Source organism: Hordeum vulgare, chromosome 3H (assembly GCF_904849725.1).
Source record: "Hordeum vulgare subsp. vulgare chromosome 3H, MorexV3_pseudomolecules_assembly, whole genome shotgun sequence".
In the NCBI taxonomy this organism is placed as follows: Eukaryota; Viridiplantae; Streptophyta; class Magnoliopsida; order Poales; family Poaceae; genus Hordeum; species Hordeum vulgare.
The window spans coordinates 514,345,484-514,368,585 of record NC_058520.1 but is presented as its reverse complement, the minus strand read 5'-3'; the positions used below and the strand labels follow the sequence as shown (position 1 = coordinate 514,368,585).

Here is a 23,102-nt window from a genome sequence, read left to right as displayed (position 1 = left end):
AAACACTTAGAGCTAGAGTGTTTGAGCATCACCAAAGTCATTCTGTTTTGAGTGAACCGAAGACTTGTTATACTTGAAGACTGTGATCTTCCAGATGGTTAGGCGTCATGGTCTAGAGCATCCAAGAGTCAATGTGGATTGCCGGGTGATCGAGTCTGTATGGGTTTCGGAAGTCTCCCTTGAAGTCTTACCTGAGTGATTGGGCGTGGTCTAAGTGACCTCGGCTCAAGGGGAACAAGGTGAAGACGATATCTTCAGATTTCAATCTGATGCTCCCCAACCAGACGTACAGTTGTAACAACAACCGAAACTGGTCCAACAAATCTTGTGTCTTCGTCAAGCTACTGGTTCTATTATTTACTCTCTTACTTTTCTGTACTATACTGTGAAGTCATCGCCCGATCATATCATTTCGAAGTCATACATCGAAGACATTCCTTAGTCGCCATTTGTCTTCATTCTGTCTAAGTTTATCTTAGATACACCTTAGTGTGCATGATGACTATGCTATACGTGCTTGTATGTGTTCGTAGTATTCCAGGCTTTGCTTAGATCCTTGATTAACATACCTACTTGATCCTGTTTCGCTTTCGCATAATTTGAATATAGTTATTGTTTCGAAGCTTTTCACAAAAATCGCCTATTCACCCCCCTCTAGTAGATAACCAACACTTTCAATACCAACACCAAAGATGTGTTGATTTGCATCGCATGGAAGAAAGTCTCTCAAGATGCAACCATTGGGACTGACCAGTCTGCAAACATTATTGGCAATGCGTCAAGGAGGACTTCGATGAGCGCAACACTAGTGGCCATTATCGCTCAAGTGACTCCCTTCGTCAACGTTGGGGCCCCATTAATGCCAAATTTCAAAAGTGGGTCGGTTGCTTGGAAAATGTTGATCGCATGAACCTGAGTGGTTGCGGTGATAGTGACTTGGTAATAATCATTTGCTCTTTATGTGTGATTTCTCTACTTCCCACAATTGTTGAAATGTTGACTAGTTTTATGATGACATGTTGATTGTTTATCCTGTAGAAAATGATTGTGCAAGGCTATTTTGAGGGAGGAACAACAAAGGAGAGAAGAGGAAGAAGAAAGGAATATCTTTCACTTTCGTTCATTGCTTGGAAGAGCTCAAGTATGAGGAGAAGTGGAAGACTAGAGAAGTTTTCGATGCTTCAAAGAAGAAGGGTGTGGTGGTAGAGGATGAAGAAGATGTCCCCGGTGATGAGGGAAGGAGCCCCACCCCTCACTCGGCGACTAAATCGTATAGGCCCGATGGAACTAAGAAAGTGAAGGGAACCAAGTCCGGAGATAATGATCTCAAGGAAGAATTTGATGCCATCGTCATGGGGAGGAAAGATTATACGGAAGAACAAATATTGTTCAAGCTCAAAGAAATGGAGAAGAGGAATGAAGTCGAGTGACAGAGGGCGATGACCTAAGAGAAGATGCCGGTGGCTGAAGAGAGGTTGGCGGCGACCGAGGAGAAAAATGCTGAACTTGAGGAGAGAAAGGAGACGCTTGAGGAGATGAAGATGGTGGAGGAGAAAGAACACAAGTTTATGTTCATGGACTTATCTACTCTTGATGCCAAGACAAAGGCATATGCCAAACTTTGTCACGATGAAATGCTCATGAAGAAGCAAATGCCCATGAGAAGCATGATGGGAGGAGGAATGGGAGGTCCCATGGGAGAAATGGGAAGTGGAATGGGCGGGTACATGAACATGATGGGAGGTGTCATGAATAGTGCATTTGGTGGAAACATGGGAGTGGCTTTGGTGGCAACATGGATGGTGGTTTCAGTGGCATGGGAGGTGGCTTCAGTAACAACATCAGCGGCATGTGAGGTGGATTTTGCGGCAACATGATGAGCGGCATGTGAGGTGGCTTTGGCGGCAACATGATGAGTGACATGGGAGGTGGCTTCGGCGGTAACATGATGAGTGGCATGAGAGGTGGCTTCGGCGGCAACATGAGCGACATGGGAGGTGGCAATGAAGGCACTTCGAGCGAAGTCCGCGGCAACGAGACTTCAACGCATGAAAACGTCGAGAAAGAAGCCATTGATGATGATCATACCGCCGTTCACAATGACACTAGTGACAACGGAGAGGACACAAATTGAGTGTGATGTCTATGTGCATTTTCATTTGTTAGACTAAGAACTTTGTTTGAGACAATTGACTTTTGCTTGCAGAATTTAAAACTTTGATTCATGATGAACTTTTGTTGGGAGAATTATGAAAAATTAATGTGCAAATTCGGCTGTACAGTGGCTGAACTGCAGCCGAACAACAGTCGTGCGGCCGGCGGCCGGTTTTACATCTCTAGTTTGTATCTTCTATTGGAGTTATTTTTTTACATCTCCCTTTTGTATCATCCGTTGGAGTTGGCACCTTTCTAAAGACACAAAAGCATATTTTTTGAAATGTAAATTTTCAAAAATTCACTTTGGCTCATAGATGTACATACACCCATTAGAATACACATTTTAGAAAGTTAATAAAAATTCGATAAAAAATCCTACGTGTAAATCCACACACTATATGTGTGTGCACCAAGCTTCAGTGAAAAAGGACATTTTTTGTGGCTTGTGTAAAAATGACACTTTTCTATGCTTGATTGTAGCTATTCACAAGTCATTTTTTAATCTTTTTAATACATGACACAAGAAACTTCCTTTTTCACAGAAATTTTGTGTGTGAATAGGATGTTCGGATGTACGCGCGTTTTTTTTTGCTTTTTTTTACATTTTAAAATGTGTTTTCATACATACTCCCTCCGTTTCTAAATACTCCTCTGTAAACTAATATAAAAGTATTTAGATCACTACTTTAGTGATATAAACGCTCTTATATTAGTTTACGGAGGGAGTATAAGTTTTTTAGAGGTTAATTCATTTATTTTATTTCGGATATAGTCCTTTAGTAAAATCTTTAAAAATGAATTATATTTAAGAATGGAGGAATATTTTATACTAGTAGAGTATCTAGACCAAGGAGTCAAAATGCCATTCTCGTAAATTTTTACATCTTCTATTTTACATATCCAAATTTGCAGAGATGCTCTCATGTCCAACACTTCCTTGTAGCAAAACTGACTCCAAAGGGGTTCTCCATGTGCTCGCGAGCTGCAACTCGGCAAGCGCTCGAACACCTTAACGGCAAAGCCTCTCCGCCGATGCGCGCCCTCCTCTGCGTCCGCCTCCGGCGCCTGCTGCATCTGCCCCTAAGCGCGAGGCCCTCCTCCTCCTCCTCTTCCTCCTCCGGCGGAACCCATGAGATCCCCACCCTCTACTCCTTCCTCCAGCCTTCCATCTTCGCGCCGCGCCCCAGGCCCCAACCGCCGCCGCCGCCGCCGCCACCCCCCGCTCCGGGCCCCGCGCCCAAATCCCTGCCCGTCGCGGACGCCGCCGCAGTCGAAGAAAGCCTGCTCACCGCTGCCGTAGAGGGCCGCTCGGATGACGCGTGGCTCGCGTTCAAGTCCCTGGCGGCGGCCTCCCTCTCGCCGTCGCCTCCCGCCGCGGCGGCCCTCGTATCCCACCTCGTCGCTGACAACCACCGCCTCGGCCTCAAGCGCGCCTTTGCCGCCGTCGTCTTCCTGCTGGAGAAGAGCCCCCATGCCTCCCCCCTCCCTGAGGCCGCGCTCGAGGCCCTCTTCTCCTCCCTCGCCGCGTCGGGCTCCGCTGCCCCGGCGCTGGCCCTCGCGCGTGCTCTCCTCGGCTGCGGGCGCCGCCTGCCGGCTTTCTCTGCCTGGGGCCTTCCGCTGATAGAGCTCACCCGCGCTGACACGGGCTCCTTTGCGGCCTTCTTGAAGGTGTTTGAAGAAGCGTGCAAGCTCATGGCGGAGGAGAAGTCTCCGTCTGTGGTAGCGGTCATGCGGCCTGATCTCGCCGCCTGCAATGCCGTTCTTGATGGATGCTGCCGCAGGCTCGGCTCAGTCACAGATGCTGAGAAGGTCTTGGAGATTATGTCAGCTGTTGGTGTGTCGCCAGAGGTGGAGAGCTTTGGACATCTTGCCTTCCTGTATGCGTGGAGGGCTGTTCCAAGCCGGGTCGATGAGCTCGATAAGTTGCTCGAAGCTCTGGGCTTCAGCAAGAAAGGATTTTTCAAGAATTTAGTGAGTGGGTATTTGAAGTCCTGCAGCTTTGAGTCAGTTTCATCAATCATACTTCGTGCGGTGGAGGAGAGAAGAGTTGGGGATGGCAATCCATTTGATGAGGAGTGCTATACTGAGGTCGTGCAATGCTTTGTTGATAATGGAAGGATCAGGGAATTGGCTCAGTTGATCTTCCAAGCACAAGAGATCGAGTCCACACATCAACTGCTGGTAGTTGATGATTCTGTTGGGTTTGGGGTTGTCAATGCTTGTGTTGGACTTGGTCTACTGAACAAGGCTCATAGCATACTTGATGAAATGACTGCTCAAGGAGCCTCTGTGGGGCTAGCTATATACTCCCCAATCTTAAAAGCATATTGCAAGGAGCAGAAGACTGCCGAGGCTGCACAGCTTGTGGCGGAGATTAACGCAGCAGGGCTACAGCTTGATGCTGGCAGTTATGATGCTCTTATTGATGCTTCCATGACAGCCCATGATTTCCAGTCTGCATTTGCACTTTTCAAAGATATGAGGGAGGCAAGGCTACCAGATCTTAGAACAAGCTATCTTACTATAATGACAGGCTTGACAGAGAACAACCGGCCTGAGCTCATGGCATCGTTCTTGGACGCCGTGGTTGATGACCCGAGAATAGAGATTGCTACACATGATTGGAACTCTATAATACATGCCTTTTGCAAGGTTGGGAGGTTAGAGGATGCTCGAAGAACATACCGAAGGATGTTATTCCTGTTATATGAACCAAACAATCAGACATACCTCTCACTTATCAACGGGTATCTCTCAGCAGAGAAGTACTTTTATGTGCTCATACTATGGACAGAAGTGAGGAGGAAGGGTGCTGATTTTAACCACGAGTTGATTGATGCCTTTCTTCATGCTTTGGTCAAGGGTGGCTTTTTTGATATGGCAATGCAGGTGATAGAGAAGGCACAAGAGTCAAAAATATTTGTGGATAAGTGGAGGCACAAACAAGCATTCATGGAAACCCACAAGAAGCTGAAAGTGGCAAAGCTGAGAAAGCGCAACTTTAGGAAAATGGAAGCTCTGATCGCATTCAAGAACTGGGCTGGCCTCAATTCATAGCATTTCAACCTATCATGCGATTCCTCACTGAATTTGTGGCAGTTCAAAGTGGCAAGCTGAGAAAGCGCAACTTTAGGATAATGGAAGTTCTGATCGCGTTCAAGAACTGAGTTGGTGTTATAGTTCATAACATTGCAACGTATCATGCGATTCATAACTGGATATGATCACACATGGTTTTGTCAGATGATATTCCAAAAACTTTGAAGCTGTAGCAAGCAACAAACATTCAGAGATGAACAAGTGTAGGCGATATGCCAATATGTGATCATGATAAGTTTGCAACAAGGTTAGGGAAGCTGGTGCACTTTTGTCCTCTTACTCTGTTTCTAGGTAAAGATATTTTACTTTACTGGCTAACTTGACTTTGTACCACCTTTTTAACTAGCCTGTTCTAACCTCTGAACCCCCTTATAAGTTAGTGAATAACAAATTTCTCCTGGAATGCTTTTTGTTGAATGCATTGTCTGCTGTGGTTATAAAAAATATGAAATTTTCTGAAAATTCCCTGTTCATTTGGTCCATTGAGCTATTCTTGTAATCTTTTCACTCCAGCTTACTGTTACATGCAAACGAGCTTTGTTACTTCAACTCTGTTATTGAGCCTCCTGCCTAAAATAGTTCTTATATAAAGTACTGACTGTAGTGCAATTGAGAACTGGGATCTCCCTTAGTGTGGAAAAGTGAAGGCAGGAATAACTACCAGAATCAGAATTAGCTAAAAAAACCTAATGTTAAAATGGTAATTATTCAAACTTGAAGTTGCCAGAGTTGACAAAACACCAACAACAACCAAGCCTTTCAGTCCCAAACAAGTTGGGGTAGGCTAGAGTTGACAAAACACCACAATATTAAAATTTGAGTTTATTCTAAAACTGAAGTCCTGTGAAGCATATATGGGTCAGCAGTAGAACTTGTGAGATTGGGATTTCTCTATAGTATATCTCGCAGGGGAGCTGTATGCCAACTTTGTGTAGTTAAAGGTTCTCCAAACCCTACAAGAGTATCGTGCAGCGCCAAATCAACAGGACATGTGGGATTTAAAAACAGCACTCATCAAATAAAAGGCAAATTCGGTTATGAAAGGGCATCCATTTGAACCGTTAAACTCGAAAGTAGGGGCAGTCTCTTAACTATGCCATGTTGAATGCTGTTGTTTATGTGATTGGGCAGAGGAGTGCTGCTCCTCTTCCTGTTTTCTCGTGCACCCCTCTAGCTGTATGTAGGTACTCCCCCGGTGACTACTGCTAGGCGATACAGCCGGGAGACATGTGCAGGCAGCGAGGCAGCATTGGGTGGGCGCAGGAGAAAAGTGAGGTGCCATATGATGCGTGGTGGAGGCATCTGCAACCGCAGCATGAAGGAGGACAGCTCCGTGCCCACTTCTTTCGCCATGGCGAGCCCTTCTTATAGGAGGCTTGCCCTGAACCTGATCGTGCTGGCTCTCGTGTTCATGGCCTATGTCTGCCTCATCGAACCGCTCCTCACGGCATTTCATCATGGCAAGCCAAAGTGGTAAAGCTTACGCTGAACCTCACTGGTACTAGGTGAGATGGCATGTCTTAGTACTAATGCTTCGTGTACTGTGTACTTTCTTGCTATGTAAATTCAGCTTAGCTTGGGTATATGTTTGTTTGGATGGCCATAATTTCTTGTGTTGCTGCTTTGTTCTTCCAATCTTGGATTATCATCCTGTGCATGTACACCAGTTCTTCTGCAGAGTTTGAGCTGGATTTGGAATAAATTGACGAATGTTCAAATGTTTAGCTTTTCTACAATTGTTTCCATCTATGCTTATGTGGACATGCATTTACTTTTGACTCCAAATATAGCAGCATCCTAGTGTTATTAATTCCTTGAAAAATGTTGATAGTATGAACAATTGTTGTGTATCGTTGATGGCCTTGAAACAATGCCTTGTTGACCTAATAAGAGGTAATGGATATTCTACATCCAACCACCTTTGCCTACAGTGGCTGCCATTGCAAAACAAGCTAAGGGTCGCTTCATGCCTACAAAAGGACATGATCAACTGCTTTGTGAATTTCAATGAGTTTCCTTTATTTTCTTCCTTGATTAATGTATCTTTCTCTCCCTCAAGCTACCATGTCAAATCTTGCATCCATGATCTTTATATACGGAATTGTGAATCTCGTGACGATGCCAGAACCTATGCATAAATATGGATGTACATATATTGCCTGAAGAATTACTTGCTATCCTTTGGGCAGCTGCAAATGTACAGGACTTTGAAGAATACAGAAATGCTGGCAGCTTGAACAGTGGAGTAAATGCAAATAGTGTGTGATACACTTGGCGCCCACCTTAAAATAGAGGTGACTTGCTTCAGTCCTCCATTTCATTCAATTGGTGGTATATTTGATCTGAGATATGCAGTGGTAGTAAGAATGTGCCATCGTGCTGGGTTCTTTTGTGTTGGTATATGAAAACCTAATCCTTAGTCTGTAGTAACCGAAACAGAACCATTATGCTGGATCTGTATCATGTTCTTTTGAAAGTACAACACATTTACTGAACCGAAGTTTTAACTTGTCAATAGGAATCTCATGAACACATTATTACAACAAATTTTATTATAAGAGTATAGCATAACAACAACAACATCATCATCAACAACAACTGGTCTAGTTCTTGAACAATTATTACAACAAGTTTTTAATATAAGCTGAAACTCACAAAGAGTAAAGCAAACCTGACCATATATAGGCCGGGTTCTTTTCTTGATAAAGACATGTCTAGTACTTAATCCATTATTACAGGTTCTTATTGTAAATAGAAAATCGCAAGTAGTAAAGTAAATATAACAATATACTCCGTCTGTTCCAGAGTAAGTGTTGTGGTTTTAGTTCAACTTTGAACTAAGACCACAACACTTATTATGAAACGGAGGGGGTATATTGCAGTAACGCCAGGAGATCGAAATGCAGTTTGACAGACTTCCACCAGCATCGACCGCTTCTCCCCTTTCTGCCCCTGTGCAAATAACAGGCCGTCATCACCAAATTACTGGGAACTAGCTAGGTGAGGACTAGCGGAGTTTAACAGGAAGCAGAGTTACCTGGGTACATTTTAGCCGAGATTGTTGGGGGACTGCCTTTTCTTATAGAAGATGGGGTGGCTGTTGGTCAGAGTCTTCTTGATGGTGGCAATGTTTTCAGTCATCAGACTGACGGCCGTGGACACGGACCTAGGATACAGGCCGGTGCCACGAGCGAGCTTGAGCAGAATCTGGTACCCCGCGGTCACAAGAGTTGCTCCACCCTCGCCGAGGCCAAGGGCAGAGTCGTCGACGGGGAGGAGGGAGAAGCCGGTGGGGTAGAGAGACACCTTGTTGCTCTCCCCCATGTCACTAGGGCTCATGATCTCGTTCATCAGTTGGATGTCGACAGGGCAGTAGATCATGAACGCGCCCGACACGTCGTAGCCGCTGTTCTGGAGGATCATGATGTTTTCGTTGTTCTCCGCGTTGTGCTGATCAATCACACACATATACAATATACTTGAGTTAATCGAGTGAGATGCAAGTTTACCGGAGCTGAAATTAGATGTATTTGTGTCTGGTACCTTGATATGCAGTATGGAGACAACATCATCAAATCCTCCTACGCCTTTGCAAACAGCGACTTCCTCCCTCACGGAATTACCGTTCACCAGCACATCCCACTGTGTGAGTAGAACATAACATGAGTACACTACATACATTGGCTAGCCGCTGAGAGAGGAGAACTGCACATGCCAAACATAACACGAGTACATACCTTTGGGCGCAACTGGATGTTCCTGAGCAGATCAAACGCCATCCTGAGCGGCAAGGGCAGACGGAAGGCCGCGCACACGGACACGACGGCGGTGTCGTCGTCGTCATCTTTCCTCCTGTAGGTGACCCTGATGTCATCTTCTGTGCCAGCGCCACGCAGAATGGTCCATCCGCCCCCAGGGACAGCGGCGATGCCATTGGCGTAGCCCGCGAGCAGGTCGTCCGCTATCTTCATGAGGGTCTTCCTCCCATTCATGTTGGCTGAAACAAACCAGTAAAAGACTTGGTTTCTCAGGATATGCTCAGTTCAGAGTTCTAGGACTTAATATTTGCAGGTTCTAGCTAGTTACCGGCCGAGGTGCTTTGGGTTAAAAGGAAGAGGTCTCTCATGCGTGCGCTCTGTCGTTCAATGCTCGACAACCAGCGCCTAGCTCCGAACATGAGCCCGCTCAAGGTTGGGCGGTAGAGCTCGTGAACACCAGCATCATTTACTTGAACATGCTCTATGACAGTGACCTGCCAAGAAGGTTTCCCAGCGAATCAAACACCGGGTAAGGTGCCGATACCATACTGATAGATATTCATCATTACATTACTGAAGTCTTTTTTACCATACCTGGCTGGCGTCGGAGTTCAGGCTCCGAATTAGTAGGCCTGATGGCATTTTGCGGCATTTGAAGAAGGTGCCGTCACCGTTGTCCAAAGACACGTCAACGATGATCACTGTCCCATTTTGCATCCCCCTGCAGCACCTCACGAATGTGCATTTCCTAGATGGCACCAGGGGTGATGGGAACACCGTCTCGGCGGTCATCTATTGTTTTCAAGCAAACAGAAAGAAGGCAAAAAGCTGTGAGTAACGAGGCAAACTGATTTCTTCTTAGGATATGCTTGTTTTCTCGGTAATAAGTACGTACGTATAATTTTACATTTTTTTGGACACTCATGCCAAACAATTTTTGGCTAAAACATAGAGAGTTGAAAGCATACATACCAAATGCATGGCCCCATTGTAGCCTGCATTAGTAGGCCACTTGTAAATCTTGGTGGTTTTTGCACTAGTCAGAGTTCCAGGACAGAAAGATGTATAGCACTCCTGCAAGTCATTCAGCAATGGGATCAAATATCATCACCCACCCGCAAAAACAAGAGAGATTTTGGTACGATTTATATTCAACTTACAGAATCCATGATATAGTCCACAATCTGTTTGGCCTCCATCATGACCATACCATCAGCACGAGTAGCCTCGACCCTGAATCCTATGGCATTTGCACTGCTTCTTGCGCCAAAGGTTTGAGCATAAACCACCTTGTTCAGCAAGTCAAGGGAACCACCAGGGACAGGCATCCACAGAGGTCCACCGGATTCGGACAAAACGACAAACTCGTGCATTGCATTTTGAACCAGTTCAGCAATCGCATCTATGTCATTTTCTCTTCCAATGATATTTACTGTGGATGGGTCAAGTTGATGTGCTTCAGCACGCAACTGTGATACCTGCCAAACGAATACAACATCAGTGTAAATCGAGGTACAATCATCTCGAAAAAAAACGTTAAATTAACTCGAGATACAATCTTTGTAAGGCTTGGTAACTTTAGTGTTATATGTAATTCCACCAATGTTACTTAAATATATGTTTCTCTAGCATTGCTTTTAAGATACTATAAAACTGGAACACAATCTGCCAAAATGTTTCAAAGTTTAGAGAGATTTGAGCTGATTGAAAATGCTAGAAGGGCTTGTTTATAGGCTTTACCTGTTGCCTCAGCGACTCATTTTCCTCCTTCAGCCTTTGCACCTCTACAGAGGGATTCTGTCCTGGTAAAGCAACGCAGGAGGGGCAAAATGAAGCCTTAGCTGCCGATGCAAGCCTCTTGTTTTCCTCCCTCAGCATCTCATTCTGCGCTTTCATCCTATAGCTCTCTTCTTTTCCAGTCAGATGCTGCAATTTGTGTCATGGAATAACTCGTCAGAACGATTACCACTGTGAGCATTTTGTATGTCAGATCCTACTGTGCTAGTGCTACATACAGTAAATCTGTAACTAAAGATGTGAAGATATGACAATGCGGTAATACTTGAAAGACATGTCACTGAGATTTCCCAAGTTGGAATGTTTTAGAACAGACCTTCATGTATGTCCTCTTGTTTTGAAACCAAAACTTGACTTGCTGCATCGAAAGTCCCGTCGACTCGCTCAACCCCATCCTTTGATTTTCATCAGGGTGTGCACATATGCTGAAAAACCTGTTCATTCAAGCGAGGAAAATGAGAAAAAAGGGGGATGCGTTAAATTCAGTAAACTAAATTCTTTGATGGGAACCATACCCTTCAAGTACTTGAGTTTGCTGGGGGTTGAGCCTCTGTAGGCGCCTCTTGGGTTGTGATCCCTCAGCGCCATCATGTCCATCAGAGTTGCTTTGTGGTATGTCCAACTCATTGTCGCGTGCTCGACGGCCCTGTTGTGACCATGGCATGCCACATTCGAAATGGCAAAAGATTACGCTCCGCTGTAAATATTAAATAGCTTGAAAAGTAAATTTGGAAGATGCGCATTAGTATTTCTTAGTCTACGTAGGGGGCGAGAGAGGATTTTGTCCTATGTGGGGCCCATCATGCTTTAAATTGCCTCGGAATTTTTGGGTGGCACAGGACCATGAAATATGCCCTGCAGTATGGCTAATCTTTAGAGAGCAAGTGGGCCCAAGTTCCGGGCATACGTGTATACAAACAGTGGCGGAGCTTGGGCTAAAGTCATGGGGGGGGGGGGGGGGGGGGGGGGGGGGATTGTTGAGGGGACAAACAAAATCACTATATGCTGATATTTTAGTGGAAATTTTGTTCTAATACTGTATACAAACCCATCTTCATGTTTCAAAACATCTGGAACACATGCATAGTGGATCTAGTATCTACCCACACACCCTTTTCATCCTTGCATAAAGGCAAAAACCAAGAATGAAGTAGACTTTGGCTCATAGGGAGAACGGTGAACGAAGCAAGGAAAACACAAGCAAAGGCCAATACTAGAAAGGAAAATTTCTCAATTTTTTTCTAGGATGAATTTTATTGATTTGTTATATCTTCAGTACTAAGCAAATAATTGCAAAGGGTGCAGACAAGATACAGCGTTATGTTTGGATGTAATTTTTATGTACCGCCTTTTCCATTCCGTGCATGTAGATTACCAGATCTGTAAAGGGTCTCGAACGAAAAACTCTTGATTAAGAAATTGTGAGAACAACTAATGGGCGACGATAACCTCGATGACTGGATCAAGGAATTTACATAATTGATGAACTGGTTACATGAACGATTCTGGGAAAAAAAGTACATGAACATGAAGATCCCGGATTAGAATACTAATGCATGTCAAAACAGATGATGGTAATTTGCTGTAACGAGTGGGTTGCACCACTAACCAGAAAAACTTCATTCATATTATGTAGATCTATGAAAAACACGTCTGAGTTAATGTAAAATACAGTAACAGGTAATCCGAGGTAGCACTTCTTCAAAACTAGATGAAGGATTTGCAAGATATATATCAACATCTCCTAAGAAATTCAAGCCCTTACGTACTCATACTTGGTTAGATAATTTTTCTAAGAACAAGACAATATGTTACAACTCTATGGAGTAGCAAGAAAGCATGCAAGAAAACTTTCAACTAGTACTAGAGATTAGGGAAACAATTATACCGCCTTTCGCCTACGCCCACCACGATTGCCAGGCATCTTGGCCGGATGCCCTCGCCAAGTTGATCTATCAACCAAATCAGAATCGAACCACGCCCTATGAGTTTCTCTAGTGTCTACTTCACTCGGATGTAGAGCACCGATGTGTTGTTTCCCCTTGTCTTTGCCACCTATATATAGCCATTCGTATGGGCCTTACCCTACCCTCATGTTGGCCGCACACTTTTTTTTTTGGCTTCAGTAGCTATTAGCGCATGTAAAAAAGATTAGCTAATAGAATGCTCCCAAATAAAAGCGAATATATGGAAATCTTTTTGTTTAATTTTTGTACAATAAATAAGCATGCTTATAATTACGTACACAGCCTTGCATGAGATACTATAATATAAGGAAAACAATTAATGGCTTCCAAATATACCCCTACCTCATTAAAACACAGGCTGGGGGAATGGGCAGGGTAAGCAAAAAAGAACGAAATTAGCCTAGACGGTTACTGGGTTTGTTAGTCCCCATCCTAGTTTGGGTCAAAGTTTGACTACCTATTTGACTAGCAAAGTTTTAGTGCATATATATATTTGAATGTAGTTTTCAGTGATATATTTTTGCTTGTATAACTTATATTTTGTTAGTTAAAATCATGGTGAAAATATGACCCAAACAAGGGGACTAGTAAACCAGGACATATGTAGTAGATATTAGGAGTACGTTAAAGGCACACAAGGCGGGGTACATTCTATTATTTCATGAACGTCCATTTGACCTTCAACACGTACATACATTCGTGAATAGTGAGATGCAATGGTTAACAAAAGCAGACTTTGTAGTCACTAGAAGTAAACTAATGTAGACACACTTATATATGGAATATAGCAATTAGGGAATGATTAGCTAGCCCTACTTCAACCATAGGATAACATCCATATTTGCAATAGAAGATGGTTTATATAAATCACTTTCCACTATCCTAACCCTATGTCCCATGTTTACACTCGCGACCGAGTGGGAAAATTGTGTGCACATGACATGCAAGGTTACGGAAGGAGATTATATGTTCAATCAAAATACCCAAATTGATCAAGCAAAGAAAAAAAGGGTGATATGCACATTATATCAATAATGGCACCACATATTCATGTACTTACAACCCGTTAATAACATAAATCTTGATTGTGTCCTGCTATGGTAAGTAAATAAACTTCCACCGATAAATATATATTCATTGATCATACCATAGTCCTACTTTGTTATAATTTGAATTCACATTAGCATGGCCATGATACAATAGAGTTGCGACATGCCACCACTTTGTTGGGCTTGGCCCAATGTGGGTGCGCCGACGTGCGCAGGCGGGGAAGGGGGGTGGATTCGGACGAGGATAATGTGGGCCGCAGAGGGGCCGGGGAGAGGGGGCAGGCCGAGGGATGAGGTCGGTGTAGGGCTTGGATTAGGGGATTCGAACGAGGCTAATGTGGGCCGCAAGGTGTGGGCGGGAAGGGGGAACAAAGGCCGAGGGGTGATTTGGAGGAAGGTAAGTATGGGGCTTGGGATGGGGGATCCAGACAGAGTTAATGTGGGCCGTAGGGAAGGGACGGGAAGGGGAAGCGGAGCCCGAGGGGTGAGTCGGAGGGAGGCCAGTGTGGGCCTGCGATGGGTGGGTGGGGGGGGGGGGTCAGAAAGGGCTAATGTGGGGCGCGGAGGACGGGCCCGGAGGCCGCGGGAGGGGGAGGGTGGAGAGTAGGAAGGGCTAAGGGCTAAGAAAGGTGCATATGGAAATTTTCTTGCATTTGGGCTAGTCGCTAAGAGTACTATGCGAAGTGCCATACTAATTGGGCTACAATTTAAGCAAGAAATATTCATAGAAAGCGTGCAATGTTAAATATAGCATGTCATGAATATTTCTGCCAGACATACTACAATGGCTTTTACTGTGTGTGGCTTTGAGTGGAAAAGTGCCACCTAGTTGGGTTACGCCGTAAAACTAAGCGTGTTGTTTTTAATAATTTTATATTGAACCATACTATATAAATTGGTCGTTAAAAAAAAACTTGTACAGACACAGCCGGCATGTGTCATATATATTGACATGTTTAAATGTGGACCGATAAGCTGCGGTGTTTTCTAGGGTTAGTTGTGCATTTTGAAGATTTGCGGTATTGCATTTGCATACACTTGATATATCACAATGATCATTAATATTTTCTATAAACATAATCATCTTTGTATTTCATCACTTTGTCGATGGTAAAAAAACAGCACCAGCATTTTACATCTTATTGATCAATTGTAATGGTTCACCCACACTGTTTACATGAAATGTTGATGCGACATAGAATTAAGAACAAGCTTAATCAAACAAATGATAGATAATTTTGGCAGTAAAAACAGAGCCGTGATTATTCAAACAAGCGAGTAGAGCATGGTCCCGATGATGAGCGCGGCCGTGCCGGCAATGCCCGCCACCTTGGTGGCCGCGGCGTTCTGCTGGTCGGGGTTCCCCGTGGGCGAGATGTTGATGCCGAAGGGAGACGGCGGGGACGGTGGCGAGAACTGGCCGCCGTTGTCGGCAGCCGGCGAGGGGGCCAGCGCCCCCGCGTGCGTGGAGGTGCTGTTGGTGGCGGCGCGGGGGCCCATGACGACGACGATCAGCTTCTCGCCGCGGTTGCAGTTGTCCTTGTTGCCGCTGATGAAGTAGAAGGGGCCGGAGGTGGTGAAGGTGAAGACGGTGCTGCCGTCGGAGAAGGTGTCCACCGGCGAGCCCGTGTCGCAGCCGTCGTACGCCTTCTTGTCGACGATGAGCACCGAGTCGCTGCCGGGCTGGTACGTGAAGGCTGCATGCACACACGTACGCGGTTAAAAGTCGATCAGCATGCATTACTACTACTCCACAGTTGAAAATTGAGTTGGAAAAAAAAGCCAGTTGAAACTGGAAAGCAATTAATGCCATGCATGTTGTTACCGAGCATGGTGATGGTTACAGTATTTTGCTTCATCAGTCCTAATTACTACCCCGGGCGGATGTCTAGTTTGGTCATTTGCCGGCACGCCTGATGCGGACAAACGAGGCTGCGGCCAGGGAGGCGCCGTCGCGCCGTTCTATCTTGCCAGTGTGACCATCGTCACCTCTAGCTTGAAGCCGTAGAGATAGCCGTTACGGCTTGAACAAAAGATACACCAAGAAAACTAGAAGTAACGCGGGCGGCGCCGAAATCACACGCGTTTGTGCAGATATATATATTATGCTGATTAATGCAGATATATCTATCTTGCCGGTGAGTTGCATCCGACGCCGAAATATGCCGATTAATGCAGAGCGACGAATCCGGGCGATGCAATTCCATATACTACTGTATATGATATATCCCCAGGTTGGCTCCTTGCGGAGCGACGACGATCCAACGAGGGACGGCCGGGATGGAATCACCGGCCATATACCCATGCATTAGTGCAGTGCATGTGCTGCCGATCGGTGCTACGAGTAATGCGCGCGCGCTATCCTGGCGAGAGCGCGGGATATGCATGCATTAGTCGATGAGATGAGGTTAGATCAGGAGTGGTAACAGCGGGTGTAACTTGCCTATTGCGTCGCCGACGCGGAAGCGGGTGTGCTCGGCCCACGTGTTGTAGGAGGCGGCGTTGCCGTTGCCCGGCACGCGCCACTCGCCCGTGCCCCCGGCCTTGAACACGAACGCCGACGCGGCGGGCACGCACACCGACATGGCCAGCGCCAGGCACGCCAAAAACTGCTGCGCCCGTGCCATCGCGCGCGCCACAGAGCTCTCGGTCGAAGTTTAATTGTTGGTGTGGGTTTGCTGGTGATTGACGAACGAACGATCAAGGCTAGCTGTTGTTGTCTGGGCTCGATCGATCGAGAACCCTGTATATAATGCGTGCGTCCAGGGTGATTGTGATGAGGCGAACGAATGTTCTTTTCGTGCGCCTTAGAATGGCGCGGTCTGTTCTTTTCGTGAAAGGCAGGGGACGTGACCTCCGGGGAGAGGCATATTTCCGTTGGGCGTCCATGATGTGGACGAACTTGAGCTCGCTTTTCCCACCTTCTTTTGCTGTTGCCATGGGAGCTTTTCGAAGCTACGCTTGATGCTTCCCTTCCTACGTACGTGTTGTGCGATATTCGTGCCTTGGGTTGGGAGATGGTTCACGACGTCTCTTACTTTTCTTTTCGACGCAACAAGTTCACGACCCCTTTTCTCGGAGAAGAAGGGAGGATTCATGCCTTTTCAGGAGAGGTCTGTGGAGTGTGTCTCCACAGGCTAGAGTAGTTTCTTTTTCCAGAACAATTCGCCGGCCGATATAGGGTTGTTCGTGTCTATAGCCGACCACATGAACTATTAACAAACCCGGCCTATTAAACGGGAGGGAAGCCGCCCGCAAACTAAATGGGCCGTCCTCCGTCACTGGCCGTTAACACAAAATAATGCATTTGCTCCACTGTAACGGCCCATTAACACATAATGTATTATCTTACATTTTTAATAAATGAATTTAACTTATACTAAAACAACGTCAATTAATATGGATCGGAGGAAGTATATGAAACAAATTGCTCACTCTACTTGAGAAAATTGCCATACAACTATTTTCCACTATACGGTTTTTTAAATACTAACATCTATTGAAATGTTGATGTATTTTGAAAACCAATAATCATGAATAAATATACATAGTTATCAAAATAAATGTTGATCTATTGAGATGTTCATGTACAACCGAACATGTGTTCATGTAGTTAAATAAATGTACATGGTTATCAAAATAAATGTTCATATATCTCAAATAATGGTTGTGTAGCGGCCGCAATGAGATTTCTAGTACATCAAGTGTAGGTGCTGGGATCACGGAATGTGCTGGCGACAACACATGATTAACTTTGATTTGGTGGTACTTCTTAAGTAATGAATGACTTTGATTTGGTGGTACTTCTTAAGTAATGAATGACTTTGATTTGGTGGTGCTTCTTGAGTACCCGGTCTCAAGCTCTAGGATGAAAATCCTAGATCTGACTTGATTTGGTTATACCTCGCAATGACGATGGTTTTGCGTTGTTGCCCTGTTGAAGGCATTGCTTGAATATGCTCGGACTTGTTCTTCAAAGTGAAAATTTAGAATCTGGCAGTTGGTGGTTGGATCCAATGAAGGTGGTGTACGATCGAAAGCATGTCTAGAGGGGGGGGGGGGGAGGGTGATCAGACTACTTGATAAGATATTTTTTTTGCCTTTTCCCAATTTTAGTTGAGAGGCATCTTTGGCAGTTATAGCAAGTCAAGTACACCCTACACATGCAGTTCTAAGAGTATAGCAGCGAAAAGTAAAACATGCAAGTGTAAAGTAAAGGAGTAAGGTAGGGAGATCAAACGCATGAGGTTGACACGACAATTTTTGGCATGGTTTCGATAGGTGGCACTATCGTACGTCCATGTTAGTGGAGACTTCAAGCCACATAGGGTAACGGCTGTGAGAGTCCACGGAGGGCTCCACCCACGAAGGGTCCACAAAGAAGCAGCCTTGTCTATTCCACCACAGCTTCCGTCCACGAAGGACTATCCTTAGTCACGGTAGATCTTGATGAAGTAGGCGATCTCCTTGACCTTACAAACATCTTGGTTCAACTCCACAACACGAAGTAGGAGGCTCCCAAGCGACACCTAACCAATCTAGGAGGCACCAACCTCCAAAAGGTAATAGGTGTGGTAGAACTATCAACTCATTGCTCTTGTGCTTCTAAAGATAGTCTCCTGAACACAAAATCACTCTCTCACAGAATATGCATGGGTATGAGAGATTGATTTGGTGGAAAGAAGTTTGGTGAGGCTAGAGATCAAGATTCAAATGATTTGAGTGGTATATCTTGGTATCAACACATGAGTACGTGATTCTCTCTCAGAAAATGGATTTGGATATGAAGTGTGTGTTCTGAGTGCTTCTCCCACAAATGAGAGGTGGGTGAAGGGGTATATATAGGCAGCATACAAAATCCAACCGTTACACCCAAAGTGGCAAAGTCGGTGACACCGAAGTGGGAAACTCGGTGGTACCGATATGCACTAAAGGTATGAACTTTTGAATCTCGGTGAGACCAATATATGAAGCTCGGTGGCACCGAAAAGGTGGCTAACGGTCAGATGGCCAAACTCGGTGGCACCGATACTCAAACTCAGAAATTCTGGTTTTGTGTATCGAGGCATCCAAAAGTTGGTCACCCAAACTCGGTAGCACCGATATGGATTCGGTTGCACCAATTAGGTGGGAATGGCTAGGGTTTCTGTCTGAGATCAAACTTGATGGGTCAGAAATATGAAAGTTGGTGACACCGAATTTGAGTATGTGAAATTTGACAGAATGGTTATGTGGGAAAAATGACTGAGTATTTTGTGGCTAACTTAGAGCACTTGAGCAACTAGTTCATTTTAATACCTCACCCCCTTTTAATAGTATTGGCTTTCCTATGGACTCAAATGTGATTTCTCACAAATAGAAAATAAATAGTCTTCTAGCTTGAAGCTTGAGCCAATCCTATTCCTTTCTTGCATGAAGGGGCATCTCCACATAAGCCTTTAGCCAAAGCAACTTTTGCTTTTCTTTAATATACTTGGAAAACATATTAGTCCAATGATGCATATGTTGTGATCAATTATCAAAACCACCCTAGGGAGCAATTGTGCTTTCAATCTCCCCCTTTTTGGTAATTGATGACAACATATAGATCAAAGCTTCGACAAAAGATATAATCAATGATTAGCATCGATGCTTTGAGAAGTATGTGAAAAGCAAGAGCTCCCCGTAAATTTGTGCATTATTTAAAATTTGTGTTTGAATGCAAATGCACAATCAATTAGGATCATGGGTCACTCTTCCATGTCACATACATCTTGGTGGTGCGCAAACAAGATAAGAATGAATAGTAAGCACATGACACCAACAAGATAAGTGAATGATCATCACATGGATAGCTAAAAGATAATAATGTAGCATCACACGAGATAAAGCATATGATCACACATAGAAACAGGATAAAGTCATCTAAAATATCAAAGTCTTGTAAAAACAAATGAGAGAAAATAAAATCAAAAGCTCTCTCTCACTCTAAGTCTATGATCTATACATTTCTCCCCCTTTGGCAATAAGTTACCAAAAAGTTCAAAGTATAGAACTACTCGTCTCTCTGGGCAGCTGATGATGGAGTCGACAGAAGAGACTCCACAAAGTCTTCTGCAGAATGTCCTGGAGCTGGAGGAGTGGATACTGGAGGTGCTTGAGTTGGAGCTGGAGCTGGAGCTGAAGGTGGAGATGCTTGAGTTGATGAAGTGTGTCATGTCTCCGGAGCAGGTACACCATCTGATATAGGCTTGGTGCTGAGCTGAGTGGTAGTGCGAGGAGGTGACTCTTCATCATCATCATCACTGTAATCATCATTAACATCATCATCTGAGCATGGAATCTTCACCGAGTCAACTTCATGTTGAAGCTGTTTGACTATAGGGTTCAATTCTGTAACCTTCACATCCATGTCATGAAATTTTGTCTCCACAACTCTCTCAAGGCTCTTCTGATTTTGCAGAATCTCCTAGATGTTCTTCTCCGTGCCTTGGACAGAGCTAACTAGAAATTTCATTTGCTCAGCTTGAGTTATGAGCTATGGAACTGATGGTGTCCTATTTCCAGCAGCCTCTCCTTCTGCTGCCTCTGCTTCCATTCTGGCAACAACAGAGCTAGGATCATTGTCATCCATCACCACTCCATTGTATTCAAACTCTGGTTGAAGAGGTAGATGGGGATGATCAAGGAGATATACATGCTTGCCTAGCTTGTCATTGATAAGCATCTGAATGTATGGGGCATATCCACATGATCTCTTTTGATCAGCAGTAGTCCTTCGGATAGTTTCTACTATCAAGTCCATCACTCTGAATCAAGTGTGAATGTCCAAATGGTGCAGCAAGTTGATGGAGTCTCCTCTGATCATCTTATCATCACCTGATTTAGGCATCAAGGTGTGTCTGAGAATAGTGTTAGTTGTGGGTATTCCTGCTTGCAAGAAGTACACAGAGCCCATCTTGTCACTAACCAAATAATCGTGAGGAATTGGCTTGTACATGTCAACCATAGAATTGTGACTCTTCTTTGCTTTACAATACACATCAACATCACTATCTTTTTGCTTAGGGGCACCAATGATAGTGGCCCACTCATCAATTGTTGACTCATATCGGTGACCACCCGTCATCCAGACAATGGAACCATCTCCATAGAAATGAACAGTCGAGTAGAATTGCATGATCAACTCATCATTCCATGGGGTCATCTCCTTTCCAACAAAATATGCAATGTTCACTAGCGTGAAATTATATCGGACATGGGGAAATAAGTCTTCATTGGCTTTGGTATAAGCCCAGCCAACATATCTCATATCACTGATAGCTGGACATTTATCAAGCAAGACAGTCTCATAGAAATCTTGTTGTTCCTTGGTGTGAAACCTTGGATCAAAAGCGGTTCTCCTTCGGACATCATATGGATCAGCAGCTCTCCACTTCCTTAGACATGCATCCTTCCTCTTCTTCATGTCTTCAGTTATAGGATGAGCATCATTATGAATTGAAAGATGTGGTCGGACCTTCCTGAGAATGGTTGCATCCTCATCTTCTTATTCTGCAGCAGGGGCACTGGAAGCAGGGCCTTTTTCCTTAGCAGTTGCAGGAATGTCATTTGTAGTTTTCCGATGAGATACTTTCCTCTTAGCCTTAGGAGGAGGCTTAGGACCAGATTTCTTGGGCATAGCATCAGCCATGAGCTTCTTCTTCTTAGGAGGAGCTGGGATCTCATCTTCACCAGCAACTTCAGGTTCCTCATACATGGAAGTAGTTCTTCCAACAACATGAACTACCCTCTTCCTTGCTTTCTTTGTACCAGCCTTCTTTGGGAGGATTATCAAGAGAAAGTGTCACCCCTTACCTTGCATAATGAGGAGCTCTAAGATCTGCAGGATTAGCATAATTTTACCTGACAACCTTCTTGAAAGGAGCCTTTGGAGGGGCTGAAGTTTCCTCTAGCACAAAATCTGAGTCCTCTTCATCAGAATTCAATTTCTTCCTCTGCCTGGTGGTGCTACCTATTGAGCTTGCGTTGGTTTTCCCTTCAAGAGGAAAGGTTGATGCAGCAAAGTAGATAAGTATTTCCCTCAGTTTGTTGAGAACCAAGGTATCAATCTAATAGGAGGAACAAGCAAGGCCCCAATAGTAGTACCTACACACATAATCAAACACTTGCACCCAACGCTATAAAGGGGTGGTCAATCCCTTCAGAGTTATTTGCAAGGATGAGATCTGATAGAGATAGATATGAAAGATTGCAGAAACAAAAGTAAATAAATTGCAGGAATATGTTTTTGGTATTTTTGGTTTATAGATCTGAAATATAATATGGAAATAGATCCGGGGGCCATAGGTTTCACTCGAGGCTTCTATCATAAAGGAAAATAATACGGTGGGTGAACAAATTGTTGTCGAGCAATTGATAGAAAAGCGAATGATTATGAAGATATCCAAGGCAACGATTATGCATATAGGCATCACACCCCTATCAAGTAGACCGAAACGATTCTGCATCTACCACTATTACTCCAGACATCGACCGACTCCTGCCTGCATCTAGAGTATTAAGTTCATGAAGAACAGAGTAACGCATTAAGTCAGATGACATGATGTAGAGGGATAAACTCAAGCAATATGATGAAAACCCCATCTTTTTATCCCTGATGGCAACAATACAATACGTGCCTCGCTACCCCTACTATGTCACTGGGTGAGGACACCACAAGAATGAACCCAAAACTAAGCACTTCTCTCATTGCAAGAATTACCAATCTAGTTGGCCAAACCAAACCAATAACTCGAAGAGACTTGCAAAGATATGAAATCATGCATACAAGAATTCAGAAGAGATTCAAATAATATTCATGGATAATCTGAACAGAAACTCACAATTTATCGGAACTTGACAAACACACCGCAAAAGAGTATTACATCGGATAGATCTCCATGAAGATCACGAAGAACATGGTATTGAAGATCAAAGAGAGAAGAAGAAGCCATCTAGCTACTAGCTATGGACCCGTAGGTCTATGGTGAACTACTGACACATCATCGGAGGGGAAATGGAGTTGATGTAGATGCCCTCCGTGATCAATTCCCTCTCCGATAGATTACAGGAAAATGATCCCAGATTAGATCTCTTGGGAACAGAGGCTCCCGACGGTGTAAAAGTATTTCTGTGGCTCTTTTTGGCGATACAGGAATATTTGGGAATTTATAGGCCAAAGAATAGGGTTAGGAGACTTGCAGGCTTGTGGCCTCCCGACAGATGCCTTGCCCCTACTCCAAGTCTACTACGTT

The 23,102-nt window shown here is 44.4% G+C and overlaps 3 protein-coding genes across 3 annotated transcripts; 1 reads left to right on the top strand and 2 right to left on the bottom strand.

Moving 5' to 3' along the window:
* Positions 1 to 3,099: 3,099 nt before the first annotated feature.
* Positions 3,100 to 5,718, top strand: LOC123444598 (pentatricopeptide repeat-containing protein At1g69290). The gene has a single exon (XM_045121379.1). The coding sequence runs from the start codon at positions 3,127 to 3,129 to the stop codon at positions 5,212 to 5,214; it is 2,088 nt and encodes a 695-aa protein (XP_044977314.1). The 5' UTR covers positions 3,100 to 3,126; the 3' UTR covers positions 5,215 to 5,718.
* A 2,064-nt stretch (positions 5,719 to 7,782) lies between these two features.
* LOC123444599 (homeobox-leucine zipper protein TF1-like) lies at positions 7,783 to 12,856 on the bottom strand. The gene is made up of 12 exons (XM_045121380.1): positions 12,700 to 12,856; positions 11,327 to 11,457; positions 11,128 to 11,245; positions 10,755 to 10,940; positions 10,175 to 10,492; positions 9,987 to 10,088; positions 9,609 to 9,806; positions 9,343 to 9,508; positions 8,994 to 9,253; positions 8,800 to 8,898; positions 8,294 to 8,706; positions 7,783 to 8,208 (listed from the first exon to the last, which is right to left on the bottom strand). Exons 1-11 carry the CDS (start codon positions 12,733 to 12,735, stop codon positions 8,305 to 8,307), a joined length of 2,016 nt encoding a protein of 671 aa, XP_044977315.1. The 5' UTR covers positions 12,736 to 12,856; the 3' UTR covers positions 7,783 to 8,208; positions 8,294 to 8,304.
* Positions 12,857 to 14,935: 2,079 nt separating this feature from the next.
* LOC123440355 (early nodulin-like protein 1) lies at positions 14,936 to 16,650 on the bottom strand. The gene is made up of 2 exons (XM_045116925.1): positions 16,271 to 16,650; positions 14,936 to 15,524 (listed from the first exon to the last, which is right to left on the bottom strand). The coding sequence occupies exons 1-2, from the start codon at positions 16,452 to 16,454 to the stop codon at positions 15,094 to 15,096; spliced, it is 615 nt and encodes a 204-aa protein (XP_044972860.1). The 5' UTR covers positions 16,455 to 16,650; the 3' UTR covers positions 14,936 to 15,093.
* Positions 16,651 to 23,102: the final 6,452 nt, after the last annotated feature.